Source organism: Acomys minous (genome assembly GCF_964271855.1).
Source record: "Acomys minous genome assembly, chromosome: 13".
NCBI classification, from domain to species: Eukaryota; Metazoa; Chordata; class Mammalia; order Rodentia; family Muridae; genus Acomys; species Acomys minous.
Window position 1 is genome coordinate 104,950,711 of NC_140495.1, and position 17,846 is coordinate 104,968,556.

Sequence of the window (17,846 nt, forward strand, 5' to 3'; positions counted from 1 at the left end):
TGCAATGAAAATATTTATTTGTGGATAGTCATAGAAGTCAACAGACCAGCACAAAACAGACACAGCTACACAGTGCTGACAGGTGCTCATGTCTACAAAAACACTGACAGGGGACAGTACACAGGGCTTGGGGACTTGGGGACTTGGGCTAGAGACCACCTGAGCCCGGAGTGTGCCCCTCCTGCACAGCAGGGACTGTGGGGTCAACTGTGCTTTCCTCTAAAGGGCAGGAGCCTCTAAAGAGTGTGGTCTCTGGGAAGGACTGGCGGGGGCGGGCCAGCCATCTTCCAGTTGGTCCAGGTTTGCAACACATGGCTGAATTTCTGACATGCTCTACATCAGGAGTTAGGCAGCTACGGAGCTAAGAGACTCACGGTGTCACCCATCCTTGTCTCGTCCTTCAAGAGCTATGTTCGTGAAGAATTCACCTCCGTTCACCAAGCACTGACGTCACACCTACCCTCATCCAGAACATGGTCTTGGGAGCTTTGAGGGAATCACTGGGGCCTGAGCTTTGAGGGAATTTGCTTCTGCTTCCTGCTCTGTGGGACACGAGAAGGACGTGCTCTGTGCACTGTGTCCTCTATTGAGTCCTGTCACCCCCCAGGGCACACCGTCCTCATGCCAGGCACGGAGCCAGGTCCTCTGTGATGATAGCTCAGAGGCTTCCAGGGCACCAGCCCAGGCCACTTAAGGATGATGTCACTTCCTCCTGCCTCCCTGGGGGTCTGGCCAGCCCTGCAAGGTGGACAGTGAGGTGCAGACATGGTTTTACCCAACACCTTAGCCTGCCTTCACAGAGTCTGCTGGCTACAGGACGGGCAGTGAGGCATGGCCATGGTTACACCCCAAGGCCTTCTGGAAGCTTCCAAGCATGGAGGTCTGTGTGGCAGGCTCTCCCCTCTGCTTCCACCCGTCTAAAGCTGCAGGGCAGAGGCAGCCCTTTCTGGCTAGTCAGGAGCTGACCAGGGCAGGGTGGGGGACCACGGCTTCAGGGAGGCCTTTCCCACCTGGAATGTGTATCCTATTGCAGAGAGACTGGAAACTGCCAGACAGTGAGCTAGGGGAGGGAAAGAGGAGATGCCAGCATCCGGGGAGCTCAGCTCACCACCACCACCCTGAAGCGAGTGTTTGCCAGGGCTCAGCCACAGACACGGAAGGTAAGAGGTGGGAGATGGAGCCTCTTGCTCTGAGGACACGCTCCTGCCTGGCTCAGATAGTGGGGAAGGCTTTAAACAGTGTTTATTCCACTAGGAATTTTAAAAAAGAGAAAATTTAGTTATAACCTTGTGTGAGTTTAAAGTATTACTATATAGCTATCTTTCTGCCTTAGCCTCCAGGGTACCAGACTGCAGGCATACACCATCGTGCCAAGCAAAAATTTTCCATTAATATAAACATTTTTATATACTATTAAGTTTAAAATTACTCATTAAATTGTGGTTTTAAGCAAATAAGCACCCTAGGGGGCAATGAAGGGAGAACATAGCATATAAAACATTATTTTAAATTAAACATTGCACAGAAAACATCTGCAACAAAAGTAAACCAGAGTCAACAGGAAGACACTCATATTGCATAACGTACTCATATTTAGGAATGTTAATTTTGGCCAGGCTGACCAAAACAATGGCTTTCTGGGATGTCATGCATCACGGGGGACTTTCTGTGAAGTGTTGTATAGTGACAATGTCTGGATCCTAAGAGAAAGATTTACACACTAAAAACCAACCAACCAAACCTCCCAGTTTGGAGACTGCTGTCTTTCATCTGCTGGTACCAGCATCAGCCTGGGCAGCTAACGCCATTCTGGTCCCACTTCGCCCTCTGCTGGTGGAGGCTGAAAGTGTGCTACTGAAGGCAGAAACTTCCCAACTCTGGTTCCATGGGATTGGAACTTGCCAGCAACCACCTGCAGCTATCACAGTAAGTGTGGAAAAGCAACGGGCCTGGCTCATATGTGTCGAACTGCGCCTTCCCTGCTGGGCACTCCTCCAGCATTCAAAGTCCTGGGATAGTGACATTCACTCAGATCTGTCGGGCCCAGGTTCAAGCCTTCCCTAGCACACCACTTTCTCTACAGAGCCTGCACGTCTATGAAGAAAGTCACAGTGAACCTGACCTCCCAGAACTGTGCCTTGGGACGGGGCACACCTCCCTTTTTTTTTAGCATCAGCTGGTGGGCCCTGTGCTCAGCATCCATCTGTGACATGGACAAACCTGCCTTTCCAGAGCCTCTCAGGGCAGGTAGCTTCCTGGATGACTGCAAGAGAAGCATGCTAGCTGGCGGCAGGGCAGCAATAAAATGGAGCTCTGGGCTGCGGCACCCTCTGGAGGAATCTGGACGCCACCTCCAAAGCCTGGATCCCTGCTTGTCTACTAAAACTCTAGTCCCCTTTTTGGTCCAGGTAGATACCCTGTCTTAAAAAGAAGGTGTGTGGAGGGGACCAGTGCAAGCAGTGGTCTCGCTGGGCACCTGAGAACTGAGTAAGCATGGGCTGATATCTGCAAGCAAGTGGTCCCTCAAAGGGCAACAAGGAAGCAAAGAATTGAGAGACAAAATACATTCACTTCGTTCTTTCTGTACTTCTAAGCTACAGACAATGTAAGGGCTGAAGTGATGGGAGCTGGGCACTGTGGTCAGGAGGTGCCCAGAAGCACAGCAAAGGGCTCAGTGCTGCTCTGGCCACCTGCCCCCTTTCCATAGGCCCTGCCTTCCTCAGCAAGGACACGAGAGGTCTAACTTCTAACACCCTGTGCTAGTCTCTTATCCCAGGTGGTGGTGGTGACATCATACTGGGGACAGGTGGCCTGTGTGTATGTGGCACACAGTCTCCTCCTTTCAGATTCCCCACTTCAGCCCGGTGAAGCCAGGCCTGGCCACTCCCACTGAAAAACCAAGCAGCTTTAAAAAAAAAAGGGTGGGTGGTGCTCTCACAAATTGAAGAAAAGGACAGCGTCTACAATTATTAACATACTGCAAACATAAGTAAGATAGAGGCACACGGTTATCTAGCAGGACCAGGCAATGATTTTTTAAAGAATGACATGTCAGAACTGTCTTCCAGGAGGTTGAAGGAAAAGGCCTGAGACAGTGTCAAAGGGCGTCCCCAGTGGGGAGCAGGCAACACTGGGCTAATGCAGTGTCACTTGTGAATACAGTGTTTCATTACTAAGCTCTGGACAGTGATAAGTAGAAGCCAGGTCTGATTTGGATACCAGGGGACCAGACCCTGTGCTGGCAGGCAAGCAGGCAGGCAGGCAGGGCTGCGGACATTGGCATGGAAAGACTTGCTTCTGCCCAGGGCCCACGCTCAAAGCACTGATTGTTTCTTCTTAGTCACGTGTCTGCCTCTGCTCCTTGTCCTGTTGGCTCCAAAGCCGTGAGGAGGACAAGCTGGAATTACAGCCAAGTTCAGGATTTTAGAGAACTCTTCATTTGGAAGGGGCGGGGGGGGGGGGGGGAGACATTCATCCTGCTGTGTAAGCATGAAAGGGTCCTCCTCACCCCCATCAGCTCTAGGCTACAGCAAAAACAGCTAAGGCTTTGGCTGTGTGGCTGCAGAGTGTGGTCCTGAGGACCCCCCGCCCCCCCCCGGTATACATAAAAGCACCAGACCCAGAACTGCAGCTCATCCCATCACACACAAACAGGCTGTCCTTAAAGCCATGCCCGCCCTTATCTTTTATTGTGTGTGAAGCCAGATGTCAACCTCTGGGGGTGGGGTGGGGGGTGGGGTCTTCCTTTATCACTCTCCCACTTTTTGTTTTGAGTCAGGGTCTCTCCTCACTAAACCCAGAGATCACCAGTTTGGATACACTGGCTGGCAAGTGAGCCCCCGGGGAACCCTGCCATACCCACTTCCCTAGCTCTGAGGTTACTATAGGCGCACACTGCACAACCACACTTAGGGTGCTGGGGACCGAACGCAGGTCCACATGTTTGCAGAGCAAGTGCTTTGCCAGCTGGGCCATCTCTCCAGCCCAGTCCCAACACGTTAAAAGAGGAAAAAGGAAGTTTCTCTCATTGTTGGCAAGGCAGTGTGTCCTGTTCTCTTGGAGGCAGTGATGGGCTTTGCCTGGGTCAAGCCTTGGGGGACTGATGCTGACCTTCCCTTCCAAGCTGCTGGCTGTGGCTTTCCTTTTACAGATCACCAAGTCTTGGGGCTTAGAGGCCTGCAATGGGGACCAGACTTGATGGCCATACCAGAGAGCCTGCGCTGTGGTCTTTATGAACAAGGTGATTTTAAACGTATATTTATTTAGCGCGCGTGCGTGTGTGTGTGTGTGTGGGGGGGGGGGTAAAGGGCTCAGGTTGTCAGGCTTGGCAACAGACACCTGCACCTGATGAGCCATCTTGCAGCCTGTGACCCGAAAGGTAAGAAGCACAGATGTGTGTGGTACAGGTCCATGCAAACCAGCATCTCCTCTCTCTCTCTCTTTCTGGACAACTTGAATGGGGAAGCAGAAAGTTGGCACTACCTTAAGGTAGGGTGAGGCTCTCAGAGTCCCACCAGTGGGGCCTGCAGCCAGGCATCCATACTCCTTAGAGTCCATAATGTATTCTCCGCCTTTTTCAGCCTCCTATTTCTCTTTAGGCTGTGGTTTCTTGGAAGAGGCAAATCTTCCAACTGAGGTACAGGGAAGTGGGTGTGGGTGTTGACAGGAAGTCATGAATGAACTGCCCCACTCACAGCAATGATTAGAGACCCCAAACTGTGACAAGCAGAGCCAGGAACATCACCCTTGAGCAATAGGCAATGGGACACGTCATGGTCTCCTGAGGGGGTGTAAGAGCTGTCCCTGCACCCACACTGCCAATATGCTCTGCAGAGGAACAAAACTTCCAAGGAGGCAGAGAGCTAGCTGGCTTCACACAAGGGCCTCTTGCTCCTCAGCATGTGGTAGGCACACAACACAGAAGTGGGGGAGAAGCCAGCAGTTAACTATGTCACCAGGGCCACAGTGCCATCTCTACCTCTCCTTCCCCCTCTGTCCAAACACCAGTGCAGCAATACACTGTCCCCAGCACTTCGTGACAAGTGCGGTGCCAACTGACAGTACTGCAGCGCTGGGTGGGGTCCCACAAGAGCCCAGTGGGACATCCTTCTCTGACCTTCCCAAGGGACTCAGGCTCAGCAGCTGGACACAACATGGGACAATTCCTCAGAACATTCTCCCAAGCTACAAGAGATCCTGCTGACACCCAAGAGGCTTGCGGATCCCTGGAATGTTCTGGTCCCCTAAGAGGTCCCTGTCACAGTGGCCACATGCTTTTATGTTTACCTTCCCACAGAGTCCAACAGCTGTGTAAGTCTGACATCCTGGACACCCAAAGAGCAGCAGCGACAAACACAGAAACTAATGCAGGAACAAGGGGAGGACGGGATGGCATTGCAGGTGTTTGGCGTAATTCTCCCAGATGCCAACGGTTAAGACCTAACCCAAATTTAAAGACAGCACAGCCGCAGGCAGTCTGTGCAGGATCAGGGACCCGGGCGATGTCAGCCAGTGGCCAACAGAGGGGTCCACAGGCAGCAGGCTCCCCTCCTCCACCTACCTTCCACACAGCTACGAGTCAACAAGAGGCAGTCAGAGGCCCAGAGCCATTGGGGAAGGGGCCATGTTTCTGAATCACATATTTCTGCGACGGTTTTGTCATTTTTAAAAAAATAGCACGATGGCACATTTTTCACTATTGAGACTGGCTGAGACCCAAATCTCAGGGAGGAACAAAAGGTCAAGTCTCAGTCATGGCTCTAAGGCAGACGTTACAGCTTTTCACAGGGATGGGAACGGAGACCCCCAGCACGCTGTGCATCAGGGCGAGTGTGCGCGGCCCTCACAGCACCGTGGCCTGCACGACGATCTCCGGGTCCTCGATGTCCTTTTTGCTCTGGACCATCCTCAGCTCCAGCTGAGCCGGGCTGGGCTTCTGTCCCTCTCCTGCTTCGGCTGCAGAACACGGAAGAGCTCTGAGCAGGCAGATGGAACCCGAGGCATCCTTCCCCCTCCCACACTCCTCAGTTCCTGCTCCACAGGGCCACCTGCTGCCTCACTCCTAAGAGGCAGCAGGACGCAGAGGTCTGAAAGGAGAGGCCCCCCCTTCCCTCTTGCCCACCTCCAGACAGGGACCACCTCCAAGGAGGGCAGGGCGCGAGGGCAGATACCTTTTGCACACCGGATAGTCCTCTGCAGCACGTGTTGCATGGCAGACACAGTTTTCTCACAGGCCACCTGCAGAGAGGACAGAGACACTGGGGCCTTGGCCTACTTGGGCTGAGCATCACTGTCCAGAGGACATGCCACAAGCACCGGCTGCCTCAGCCCCCAGGAAGCTGGCTCTACTGTCCCTCCCACTCACAGGACACAGCTGGGCTCCATGAGGCTGACTGAGGGGTAGCCCCCCACAGAAATGCTGCTGTATTAGCTGGGTCAGGAAGGTCCCCAAAGTCCATGCTAGGCCCCCTGCCTGGGGTGCTATTGGGAGGTGTGGCCTAGTGCAAAGTCCTCAGGTCCTTGGGGAAGCTCCTGCAGGTGACAGGGTGGTTCCTTGCTCCTTGGCCTCTTTGCTCCCTGGATCCCACCATGATGCACAGCCACAGGGCTCAAGGCAACAAGGCCATCGCACCAGGAACACACATCCCCAAAACCATGAGAGAAACCTTTCCTCTTTATAAAGGACCTCAGGCATTTTGTTACAGTAGTGGAGAGAGAGCCAAGCAGATGCTGCATATTAAATTACTTCCCTGTGGCCCGAGAGGCATCACTGCAGGGGCAGCAGCTTGGGACTTGGTCAAAATTGTGCCCACCAGGCACACAACAGGTGCTTAACTACAGTCCCTGGGATTAATTAGTCTTAAAGACTCCAAAAGGGAAAGAGCTCTTGCCCACAACTTACTGTCAGAGTTCAAGGCCAGAGGCCTGGGGGACTCAGCAGCTCTCAGACATTTCTCAGTTCCCTGACAAGGGTTGGCAGAACCAGCACTTGCCTTGGGAGCCCCACAGTGAGGCTCCTCTGGGTGCCAGCTGGCAAGTGTCTACTGCCCTGCACAAAAGGAACTTCCATTGCTGCCAATATATAGGGTAAGTCTGGCTTGGCCTACACCTGAGGAAGCTAGGAGTGGAAAGCCAGGGAGCATTCTAGACTTCAACTTAAGAGTTTTCAGGGGACTCGACTCATCTCTATCATAAGCAAGTTGCCAGCGACACCGACAGCGTCCGTTAGAAGGGGTGGTGGGACAGCAGCAGGAAACCCACTTCCAGGTCCCCACATCTAACTGCCTCTTCTAGGTGACATCTGTTCCTCCCCCACTTCCTCCACTCTGAAGGAAGGCAACCCTCACCCAGCTGTGCAAGCCTGGCACAGAGTGAGGGACATCAAGGCTGGGGGTAGCTGTCTGTAGGCCTGGCGTAGTCTACACTGGGGGTAGGGGCTGGTCCAGCTCTGCTTGCTTTTTCTTTTTGGGTTTGCTCTGCTGGGATGACACTCAGATGTTGTTGTGCTAAGTTAGTGCCGTGCCACTGAGCCATGTGCCCAGCCATTGCAGTCTGTCTTCAGCAGTACTGAAGGAGGCCGTGCTGGCTGTGAGCTGCTGGGCAGCAGGAGAAACGACCTGGCTGTTGGTCCCCATGCAGCTTTTCTGCTCAAAGCCAGGAAATCACAGATGCAAGAGCACAGCCCTAAGGAAGGCCCTGTGCCCCTGCCGAGCCCATCCCTGAACTGCATACTGCACAAAAAAAGCCGCAGCATGATTCCCCAAGTCACAGCCTCAGTCCCACTGGAGCTCTGGATGGGCTCAGATGGTGGAGGGGCTGCCTAGTAGTGACTCGGTACCAGCTGCTCCACTCTGCCCAGGAGACCTGAGCAAAAGCACCCTATCTCCTCACAAGTGCAGAAGCAGGTGCGAAGGACAGACAGACAACCACAGACAGTCTCCATGACAAGATTGAGGTAAAGGGACGACCTCAGCGTGTACCCTCAGCCTATTGCCTTCATCCCCCAGGGACTGGGCCTATCAAGTCTTCAATGGCTATGTAGCAGGAAACAAGCTGGACTGGACTGAGCACTGCAAATGTGTAGCGAAAATTCTGGAATTTTGGTTTCTTTAAAGAAACACCCACAGAAAGCTGGGCGTGATGGTGCATGCCTTTAATCCCAGCACTGGGGAGGCAGAGGCAGGTGGATCGCTGTGAGTTCGAGGCCAGCCTGGTCTACAGCTAAGGCTACACAGAGAGACCCTGTCTCGAAAAACAAAAATCAAAACAAAACAACAAACAAACAAAGAAACAAAAAAGGTCCACAGAAATATTACAAGAATATGGTTATGTTTTAATTTCACGTGCGGGGCTATGGGGCTCTTCACAGCAGCTGACTATGATTTTCCTCATGCTCTAGCAGGGGTGTGGTTTTGCCAACTGCAGGTAGTTTCTGTGGTTGTGTGACCTTTGGAATTCTGGGAACTTTTCAGAGGGTTTATATATGCCAGGGCCTGAGAGGCAGTGTCGGTGATGGTTGGTCATTCAGGGGGGTTGATTACAGTTTGTTACTAGTCACTCTCAAAGAAAAACAAGAAAATAGATTCAGAGATCTTGCTCTCCCCCTACCCCCTATCCTTTCTCTCCAAACTAGTGATGGGGGTAAAACCAGGTGTGTGTGGGGGGGAATAAAGGGAGGGAAATAGAACCCACAATTAGCAAAGACCAGCTACAAGCAGAGAAGAAACAAGAAGAAGGAAATTAGATTAAGAGACCTCTCTCCCTCTCTATCTTTCTGTCTCTCTTATCTAGTGATGGGGTGAAACCTGGGGGATAAAGGGACAAACCCACAAAGTAGCTAAGACCGGCTACAGAAATGGCTCCTGGGTTATCAAGGCTTCATGGACCCAGCATTTCTGGCTGACACTTGTGTGAATTTCATTTTTAACAGGCTGAGGGTCAAAAGCCAGGTCTCAGTCATGCAAGAGCTACATCCCCAGCTCCCTATGGGTTCTAACTTTCAAATCCAAGCCCCTAGCAGTAGAGAGCTGGCTTAACGATTAAGAGCATCCTTTGCTCTTCCAGAGGTCCCAGTTCAATTCCTGGACACCACTTTGAGCCTCGTGACCATCTGTAGTTGGTTGGATCTGCTGCCTTCTTCTGGTGTGTACATCCTACATCCCTCAAATCCAAGCCCTCGATGTCACGGCTTCCCAAACATGGAAAGAGTGGGCAACAGACTGACGTGGTGGGCTTCTGAGCCCATAGTCAGCCATGTCCTCCCACCGACCCTGGAGCTCAGGCTCAGGACCCACTAACAGGCTCCTCTCTCTCAGTTTGGACCATTGTAGCCTATTTCCCCACCAGGAGTGCGGAGGGAATTGTGGGGAGGAGCAGCAAGTACAACTGACCTTGAGATTGTCCGGGTGCTTGTGTGTCCACGCCAGAAGCATGGCAGCGAAGAGGTCCCCAGTGCCCACAAACACGGCATCCACCTTGCGCATCTCCATCCGGATGCGTTGGGTCACCGTGGAGCCATCAGGCTTCCCTGGGGGAGGACATAGGCCAGGTTACCGGGGCTGAGACTTCTCTCCAAGACAGGGTTACCCCTGCAGTGCAGTGAGAACTTGTCAGACCCACTGGTCCCCACTTCTAGAAGAGACAGGAAGGTCAGCACTGCCCATCCTTGGGGGTGGTCTCACAGATGTGGTGTGGCATCATTCAGGAATTCTGGGACTCAGTGTGTGTTGTCATAACTGACACCCTCCCCCTACTGCCACCATTGTCCCAAGGAAGAATGAAACACTGGACCCTTAGAAGCTGAAGCTAGCACGCATGGCCTTACACACTCAAGAGTGTGTAAGAACTTCCTGGATGCACTGTGTGCACGTGAGAGCACGTGCATGTGTATGTGTGTGTGCATGCATGTGTGTGTGTCACACGAGCACTCAGATGCACATCCCTACACTCTTGTGCATCCACAGTGGTTACTGGAGCCAGTGGGTATGAACCTGAGGTTCGTGTCAGCCTGTGACTCAGCTCTGTGTGCTGTAACACCACCCAAACACTTAAGTAAGGCGCTGTTAGTATGTCACCAGGCTCCGCAGCCAGCAGAAACCCACTCCCTGTGGTCACCTGGGCCACAGAAGCCAGATTCAGCTGGTCTCTGGCATAGGCCATGGGTCCGGGGTAGCTCACTAGACATGTGAGCCTGGCAGTTCCAGCATATCATGGACATCTGAGCATCTGGTGAGTGGGTGCGGGTGAGCCTGCTCATGTCCCCAATGCCCCATCTGTCCCCACCTGGCTCCCAGGGCCTGTCCTGAGCCTGCCTTCTGTCTGACACTCCTGCCAGGCAAGGGGCACTAACGCCTTGCTGACTGAGTCATAATCTTCTTTCTACTGAGCCCCAGTTATTCTCTGGTGCCTGAATGCCATGGGCTACATAGACAGATGGACCCACGGAGCAGGGGAAGGCAGGTGGAGCGGGCACTTACGCATCCTCTGGCTGCCCAGCGCGATCAGGTAGTCACTGCCCTTTGGGGAGGGCAGGTCAGAGCTGGTGATGACCACCGTGTCAGGACCCATGCAGTGCAGCATGTCCATCACCTGCCAGCAGCAAGGGAGAGTGTCAGCACAGCCAGACACGGTGGCCCTTCCTGACAGTCACATGTCTCAAGGGGACAAGCCTGGTCTGCCACTGTCCTCTCTGCAATCAGAGATGGAGCAGCCAGGCGTGACCAGCATGCTTGATGGGTTCCAGAGAACCTGGGGCGTTGCCCACACATGGCCAAGCCTGTGGTCCACCTCCTTCTGTCAAGGCCATTGAGAAGTCAGAGTCTCAAAATGAGAGGAACCTGGGGGCCCCACCCCAACTCCTTAGGAACTGGCAAGCTAGTCAGAGCCCCTGGCTGACCCCAACTGGTGTGTAGACCAGGCTGGTCTTGAACTCACACATTCATCTGCCTCTGCCTCCCAAGGGCTGTGAGCCATGACATGGCTCAAGCCGATTTTCCCTAAACCTGACAGCTGTCCCTGTCTGCACTGCAGGCCTCATAGGAGACATTCGTGGGTGCCTATGCAAGTGGCACAAGATGTGAACCTAGCCACTACCCACTCCCAGAGGGAGACAACATACATGGACTTATACACTACACACTGTAATCCCTAAGGCCACAGAGGGTGGATAAGATGGCAACACTGGTGTGTGGGACTGTTGGATGTGGCATAAAAGATGCCTATCATGGGACTGAAGGGACAAGCCAGCAGTTAAGAGCTGCTCATGCCAAGGACTCAGGGTCAGTTATCAGCACCACCATAGTGGCCCTCAACTGTCCTTAATTCCAGGTGCCAAGGGATCTGCTACCCTCTTCTGGCTCTGAGGACACCAGGTATACACACGGTACATATATACATACAGGGAAACACTCACATGTAAGAGACAGATAAATAATTGTTTACAAATAGACGATGCTATCAACCATGGGCAAGCAACTCCCTGGCCCAGTGAGGAGCTGCCTCCACATGGTTCTGGGTGACTTGTTCTTGCCGGCTGCTTGTTTCTGGGTGGAGAGTGTAATTGAAGGTACTCAGTGCAATGTTGGGACATGACAGTGACACATGTGGCTGACACACTCATCGATAGATAAGACTGTATCCAGAGCTGACGCGGTGCCTGGCACACAGTAGACATACTCAGTGATCGCTCTGGGCTGAATTGTGAATATTGTAAGCTGAGACTACGGTTGAGTGGACCGTAGAGCCAGAGTCTTAGAAAGGATGGTGACAGTGGGGCACGGTTGTGTCATGAGACAGCTGAGGTCATGAGCTGACACCTTTACACTCTTAGCAAAAGAAGCTGGAGGTGGCAGGCAGGCCCTCAAGGGGACTTTCAGACTCAAGATCTGAGAGAGAATGCTTTGGTATGGCAGCCTCGGGTCACAGATATGGACGCATGGTGGACCGAGCACAGAGCTGACATAGGGTACCAGTCAAGGGCAGGGTGCTCTCCACACCTAACTCAGAGCTCAGTACCCCTCAGGTGCCCATCCCTTCCTGAAGATGGGCGTCTGTCTCCTTCCCCATGAGTAAGGCTATGTGTGAAGGTCTCCTTACCTCAAGTGCTTCTTCCTGGCTGTGGATTTTTCTGCCACTCAGCAACCTGGAACAAACGCAGGAGGGGTGAGCCAGTCCCTATGTTACTGCCATCCTGGCAACTGACCTACACCTGGACAGGGAGCCATTGCAGCAACTACTGGCCATAAGAACTGGGGAAGCGGTGACATTTAGGGAGAGGTGGGGAAGGTCAAGGGTCAAATGTGTTATAAGGAAATTCCCACACATGGTGAACACCTATAGGAAGACAACAGCCACCTATAACGATCCCCAGTGATTCCCCACCACCCCATCAGTTAGCTAACTACAACCAGCACCCCTACCTGCCTGCCTTGGCCTGCTAGCAGCACAGAACCCTCAAAGAGATGTCATCTCTTACTTGGGATGGGCCCAGTGCTGGCATCCTTAGCTACTCAGTCAAAGTGGGTGCATACAAGGCGTGCAGGGCCCTGCTCACAAGACAGAGGCCTAAGCCCTGTGAGTCTGGGTAACTGGCATGTTTCTTCAGCCAATCAGGGGCCATGTTCTCTGAACTCTTGAGAGAGATCTGTGGCCTGCAGGTCCACCTGGGGCCACCCCCAGCCATAGGAGCCCTCGGCCGGACGTGTACAACCTTTTTCTCCTTGGAGCCTCCTGACAGCAGAGAGATACAGGGTCATGAACCAAAAAGCAGAGGGATCGAGAACTTGTCATTGGCTTACAGGCAATGGGAACCACTGCCGGGTTACAGGTCTGGGTTCACAGGGTCAAGGGTGACATGATTGGGCTAGTGCGGGCCTAGCTTTCTAAGGGCTACTTGAGGCCTGAGTGGGCAGATGTGGGGCGCATGTGAAGACAGGCACAGGGCTTGGCAGGGCTCCCCGGGTCATCTAGTTACTTACTCAGCCTCAAACTGGTTGGGCGTGATGATGTCTGCCACGGGCACCACTTTCTCCCTGTACACCGGAAGGAGGTCCTTGGGGACATACTGGAGAGCACAGGAGACAAGGAAGGACGCTCACTCACACAGGAATAGAGGGCAGTGGAAAAACAATCCCAAAGCCTAAGTCCTGTGGGAGACCCGGTGTCGCCTCCATAAAGAATACACAGCTGGGGACTGGAAGAGCCTGACGCAGGTGGGACAGGGACAGAAAGGGATGTCACCAAGTAAGAGAAGGGCCTGGGGCAGGAATGGAAGGCCTCAGTTCACCAGAACCAAAGGGAGGAAGGGAAGTAGGGAGCTAAGACACAGGGCCACGCAGGATGATGTAGCCAACATCAGGCCCCCAGGACCTGACAGCTGGGGCCGGGCCCCCCTGGCTCTGGTAGCGCAAGTCTTGGGGTGTCTCATCTCCACCTAAGACATGCCTGTGAGCCAACACGCTCATGATCACCTCATTTTTTAAATTTATCAATGAAGAATTAAAAAGAATGGTACTCTTCCTCGCCCCCTTCCCGCCTTTCCCCCCTACTTTTTCCTGAGATGGGTTCTTAGTCTATAGCCCAGGCAGGCCTAGAACTCACAGCAATCCTTCCATATCCAAGTCCTGGGATCACAGATGTGAGTCACCAAGGCCAGCTCAGAACACTCTTTAGCTTTTTTTTTTTTTTAATGGTCCCCATGTTGCGGATGGACCCAGGGCCTCATACCTGTCAGGCAAGTGCGATCTACACTTCTAAGCTTTTAGAAAAACTGGATTCAGGCTGGCCTCAACTTTGTGTTCTTCCTGCCTCAGCCTCCCTAGTAACTTAGGATTGCAGACACCCACTGCCATATCTGGTTCCTAACATCCAAATCCCACAGGAGGCTCTGAAATAATTGTCTGTTCCCATGATGCTTTGCTGCACGGGTGCATCGTAGGGCAGGGTTTTAATCGCTGTCCTTCTAGTTGCTGAGGAAATTTCCCTAGAGGCCCATGGTCCTACCCAGATGGACACCCGCTGGCTGGCACAAACAGGAGAAGAGCTAAGGAGAGATGGGACCACACGCACGGCTCAACCCCTAGACTCAGGTCTGACCATGACACCACCACCACCACCACCACCACCACCACCACCACCACCACCACAACAACAACAACAAAAGGCTCGTTCATGACTGAGCTTGATGGCTGGCTCACATCTCAGTGGCAAGGCGTGTATTTGCCCAGCATGTGACAAACCCAATACAAACACAAACAAAACTGATCATCTGAGACACAGGCTTTCTGCCTGTCTGAACCTACCACATTATCTTGAACCTAGGCACTCCAGGAAAAAGTCACTCAATCAAAACCAGGACACACCACAGCGACATGAGCCGGAAAGGGGAGCTCCTGACCACAGCAAGCAGCGTCAGGCAGAAAGGAGGGGTAGAAGTCTGGTGTAGGGAGCCTTCCAGAACACAGGCACCGAGTAAGCAGGTGGAAGGAAGGCAGCCACTGAGCAACCTAGACACAGAGTTATGCCCACTGGCCAAGCAGGGTAGAAAGGACACAGTCCAGGTGAGCCCTGCACATGTGACCTGGAATCACACCAAGTAGCCAGACAGCCAAAAGATACCAGAAGGTATAGTAGATAGGCTTGTGGGCCCCATAATATGGGGGGGAGGGGCAGCAAGGGCTACTTCTGATAGGGACTCTGGTGTCCATTTTCTCCTGGTGAAGCAGCCTTGCCAGGCCACAGAGGAAGAAGATATAGACAGTCCAGATGAAATTTGATAGGCTAAGGTCAGATGTTAGGGGAGGAGGGTGTCCCCTTTCTGAGGACTAGAGGAGGAGGGACTGGGATGAGGGAGGGAGGAGAGGACTGCGAGGTGAAGAGGGATGGCAATACAATTTAAAAAGAGAGAGAGAGAGAGAGAGAGAGAGAGAGAGAGAGAGAGAGAGAGAGAGAGAGAGAGAGAGAGACCAGGAGGCTCTGTGTATGAAGACACTGAATTCGAAGCTTCGGGCCTCTGTAGCACCCATCTGCACAGTCTGAGGTTTCTGTGGTGTCACAGGCCATCACCAAGTCTGACCCTCCCACTGCCTGGTTTTGAACAGCTTGTGAGCTCAGAGTGAATTCCTCAGTGTTAGTTGAATGGTTAAGGGGAAACTGGTAGAAAGGGGAAAAAAAAAATACTTGCACAAGAAGATGATCTGGCTGTGACATCTGTCACCCCACTGATCTGCAGTGTGGACAGGCTGACATGGCTGGCTCGGTGTCTCTCTCCTCCCTGACTGCTTCATTTATGTCCCTCCTGAAATTGCACAGAGGGATGCCTTTCCTGGACGGAGGAGTCCTGTCCTGCAATTAAGGGTAAAGGCTACCCTCTCCCCTGGTAGAGCCTCCAAACAAGCTTTTGGGAAAATCCATCCGCAACAGGAGAAAAATCACAGGGCATTCACCGTCAGTGCCCACACCTGGAGGTTTATTAGACAGCTGGGTCCACTGCTGACAGACTGTTTATGGCTGCATTGGGGCACAAGGACAGCTGAGGTGGCCATGAGTGGCACACATTTGATACTTGTCCTCCACTTACCTGTATGGGGCCACACTGGTTTACCTGGGAAGGTGACCCTCACTTTGGTTCAAAGCAGAGGCACAGACTGGATGCTTAACAGCCGCACGACGAGGGTACTCACCATGGAGCCTTCGCCGTTCCACTTGTCACCCATCACAGGATCACACACTGCGGGGACACAGCATCCGGTCAGCAACTGCTATCGCTTGCTTGCTTTTCCTTTTGTTTTGGTGTTTGAGACGGGGACTCACTGTGTAGCCCAGGCTAGCCTCGTACTCTTCCTGCTTCAGCCTCCCACATAGCTGAGGATGTAGGCACCCACACCACACCCAGCTCTATAGCTAACTTTCTCCCAAAACGACGGAGTGTGTGCCTGCGTGTATGTATGCGCACCATGTGCGCAGATGCCCAGGAGGTCAGAGAAGAGCATGAGACAGCCTGTAGTGGGTGCTTGGAACTGAAACTCTGGCCTTCTGCAAGAGGAGTATGTGCCCTTAACGGAGGACAGGTTCTCAATTGCCCTGGCTGGCTCTGAACTCACTATGTAGCTGGGGTGACCTGTGAGATCTGGGATTACAGGTGTACACCTCCACAGTCAGTTTCTGTGGACCTAGGGATCGAGCCCGGGGCTTCATACACGCTAGGCAAGCACTTTACCGTGGAGCCACATCCTTAGACTCAGTTGTTTCTAACATTACAGACACGGACCCACAGGAACAACGTGTTCCCTGTGCAGACAAACTAGACATAATGTCACCCCCGCATAAACTGCCTCTCCCCACCCACTAGTTTGGCCTGCCTGGGGTATCAACCCAACCTACATCCTCTTTAGGGTCAGACCTCACAAGTCTTGGGCACCCCAGGCCTTCACACATACTTAACTCTCCCTTCTTATGTACCTATGGGTCCCTAGGGTCACCCTAAAAAAAACTTGCCAATCCTCCTGATGAGCCAGCTCACTTGGTTTTTTCCTTAGAGGTCCCATGGGTCAAATAACTAATAGACAGAGGCCAAGCAGAAGTTGAAGTGGCCAGAGGAGGACAGGAGGCTGAGCTGTTCCTTCCCGGAGGTAAGAGCAGTATGGGGTGGGGGAGGGGCAGTGGGGGGAGGGGCAGTGGGGGAGGGGCAGCATAACTGTGCACTCACCATACACAAGCCGGGAATTCTGCTGTTTTAGTCCCCGCACGATGTCCACCACCATCGACAGGAAAGACATGTCCCTCGTGTAACCTTGAGAGGGAACACCCAGGATCAGCACAGTGACCACCAGAGCATCTGCCGTAACAAGCACCATCAAACCAAACATGCGTCAGGCTGAGGACAGGCCAGAACGCTGTGGCCAAGGGAAACACGGGGTCTCAAAAGCCTGTATTAAATAAAATTAGTGGAGTAGCTCCCGGGGCATGAGGACTTTTGAGGGGCAAGACAACAGAAAATTGGCAGGCAATTAAATTTCCCACTAGCAACAGGACATTATTACTTGAAACTGTATTTTGATTGTGTGTGTGCCTGAGTGTATGTTTGTGAGCCATGTGTGCACTTGAGCCCTCGGAGGTCAGAAGATGACGTCTATCACCCGGAGATGGAGTTACAGGTGGTTTTGAGCCACCGGATGTGTGCTGGGAACTGACTCTGGGTCCTCTGCAAGAGTGGTATGTGCTCTTTGTTTGTTTGGTTTTTGGTTTTTTCGAGACAGGGTTTCTCTGTGTAGCCTTGGCTGTCCTAGACTCGCTTTGTAGACCAGGCTGGCCTTGAACTCACAGCGATCCGCCTGCCTCTGCCTCCCCAGTGTTAGGATTACAGGCGTGCACCACCATGCCCGGCTTAAAAAGATTATTTCTTTCTATCTATCTATCTATCTATCTATCTATCTATCTATCTATGTGCTCTATCTGCACATAGAGCCTATATTCTCGAAGAAGGCACTAGATCCCGTTGCAGATGGTTGTGAGCCATCATATGGTTGCTGGGAACTGAACTCAGGACTTCTGGAAGAACAGTTAGTGCTCTTAACCTCTAAGCCATTTCTCCCAGCCCCTCAAAACATGGTTACTTTTTACCTGATACAAAAAGCTAACCTGGGGGCTGGTGTGATGGCTTACCCAGTACGGGATGCTTGCTGCCAAGTCTGGAAGCCTAAATTAATCACTGGAAACTGCATGGTAGCAAGACCTCCACACCCATGCCGTGGCACCACGTGTGTGCGATCATGTGGACACACACGCTACACTAATGAGCAGATTAGACAAGTAGAAAACACAACCAGAAACGCAACAGAGGAACCCATGTT

The 17,846-nt window shown here is 52.7% G+C and overlaps 1 protein-coding gene across 1 annotated transcript in view; it reads right to left on the bottom strand.

Annotated features, from left to right (window-relative positions):
• PDXK (pyridoxal kinase) overlaps positions 1-17,846 on the bottom strand; it is a 36,679-nt gene continuing 18,833 nt past the window's right edge. Inside the window, exons 4-11 of the mRNA XM_084752496.1 lie at positions 16,703-16,786; positions 15,678-15,724; positions 12,975-13,060; positions 12,094-12,139; positions 10,476-10,587; positions 9,390-9,526; positions 6,171-6,237; positions 1-5,955 (exon numbers count right to left, since the gene is read on the bottom strand). Coding sequence (XP_084608622.1) covers positions 5,843-5,955; positions 6,171-6,237; positions 9,390-9,526; positions 10,476-10,587; positions 12,094-12,139; positions 12,975-13,060; positions 15,678-15,724; positions 16,703-16,786 — 692 coding nt within the window. The 3' untranslated portion in view covers positions 1-5,842. The remainder of the gene's footprint in view (positions 5,956-6,170; positions 6,238-9,389; positions 9,527-10,475; positions 10,588-12,093; positions 12,140-12,974; positions 13,061-15,677; positions 15,725-16,702; positions 16,787-17,846) is intronic.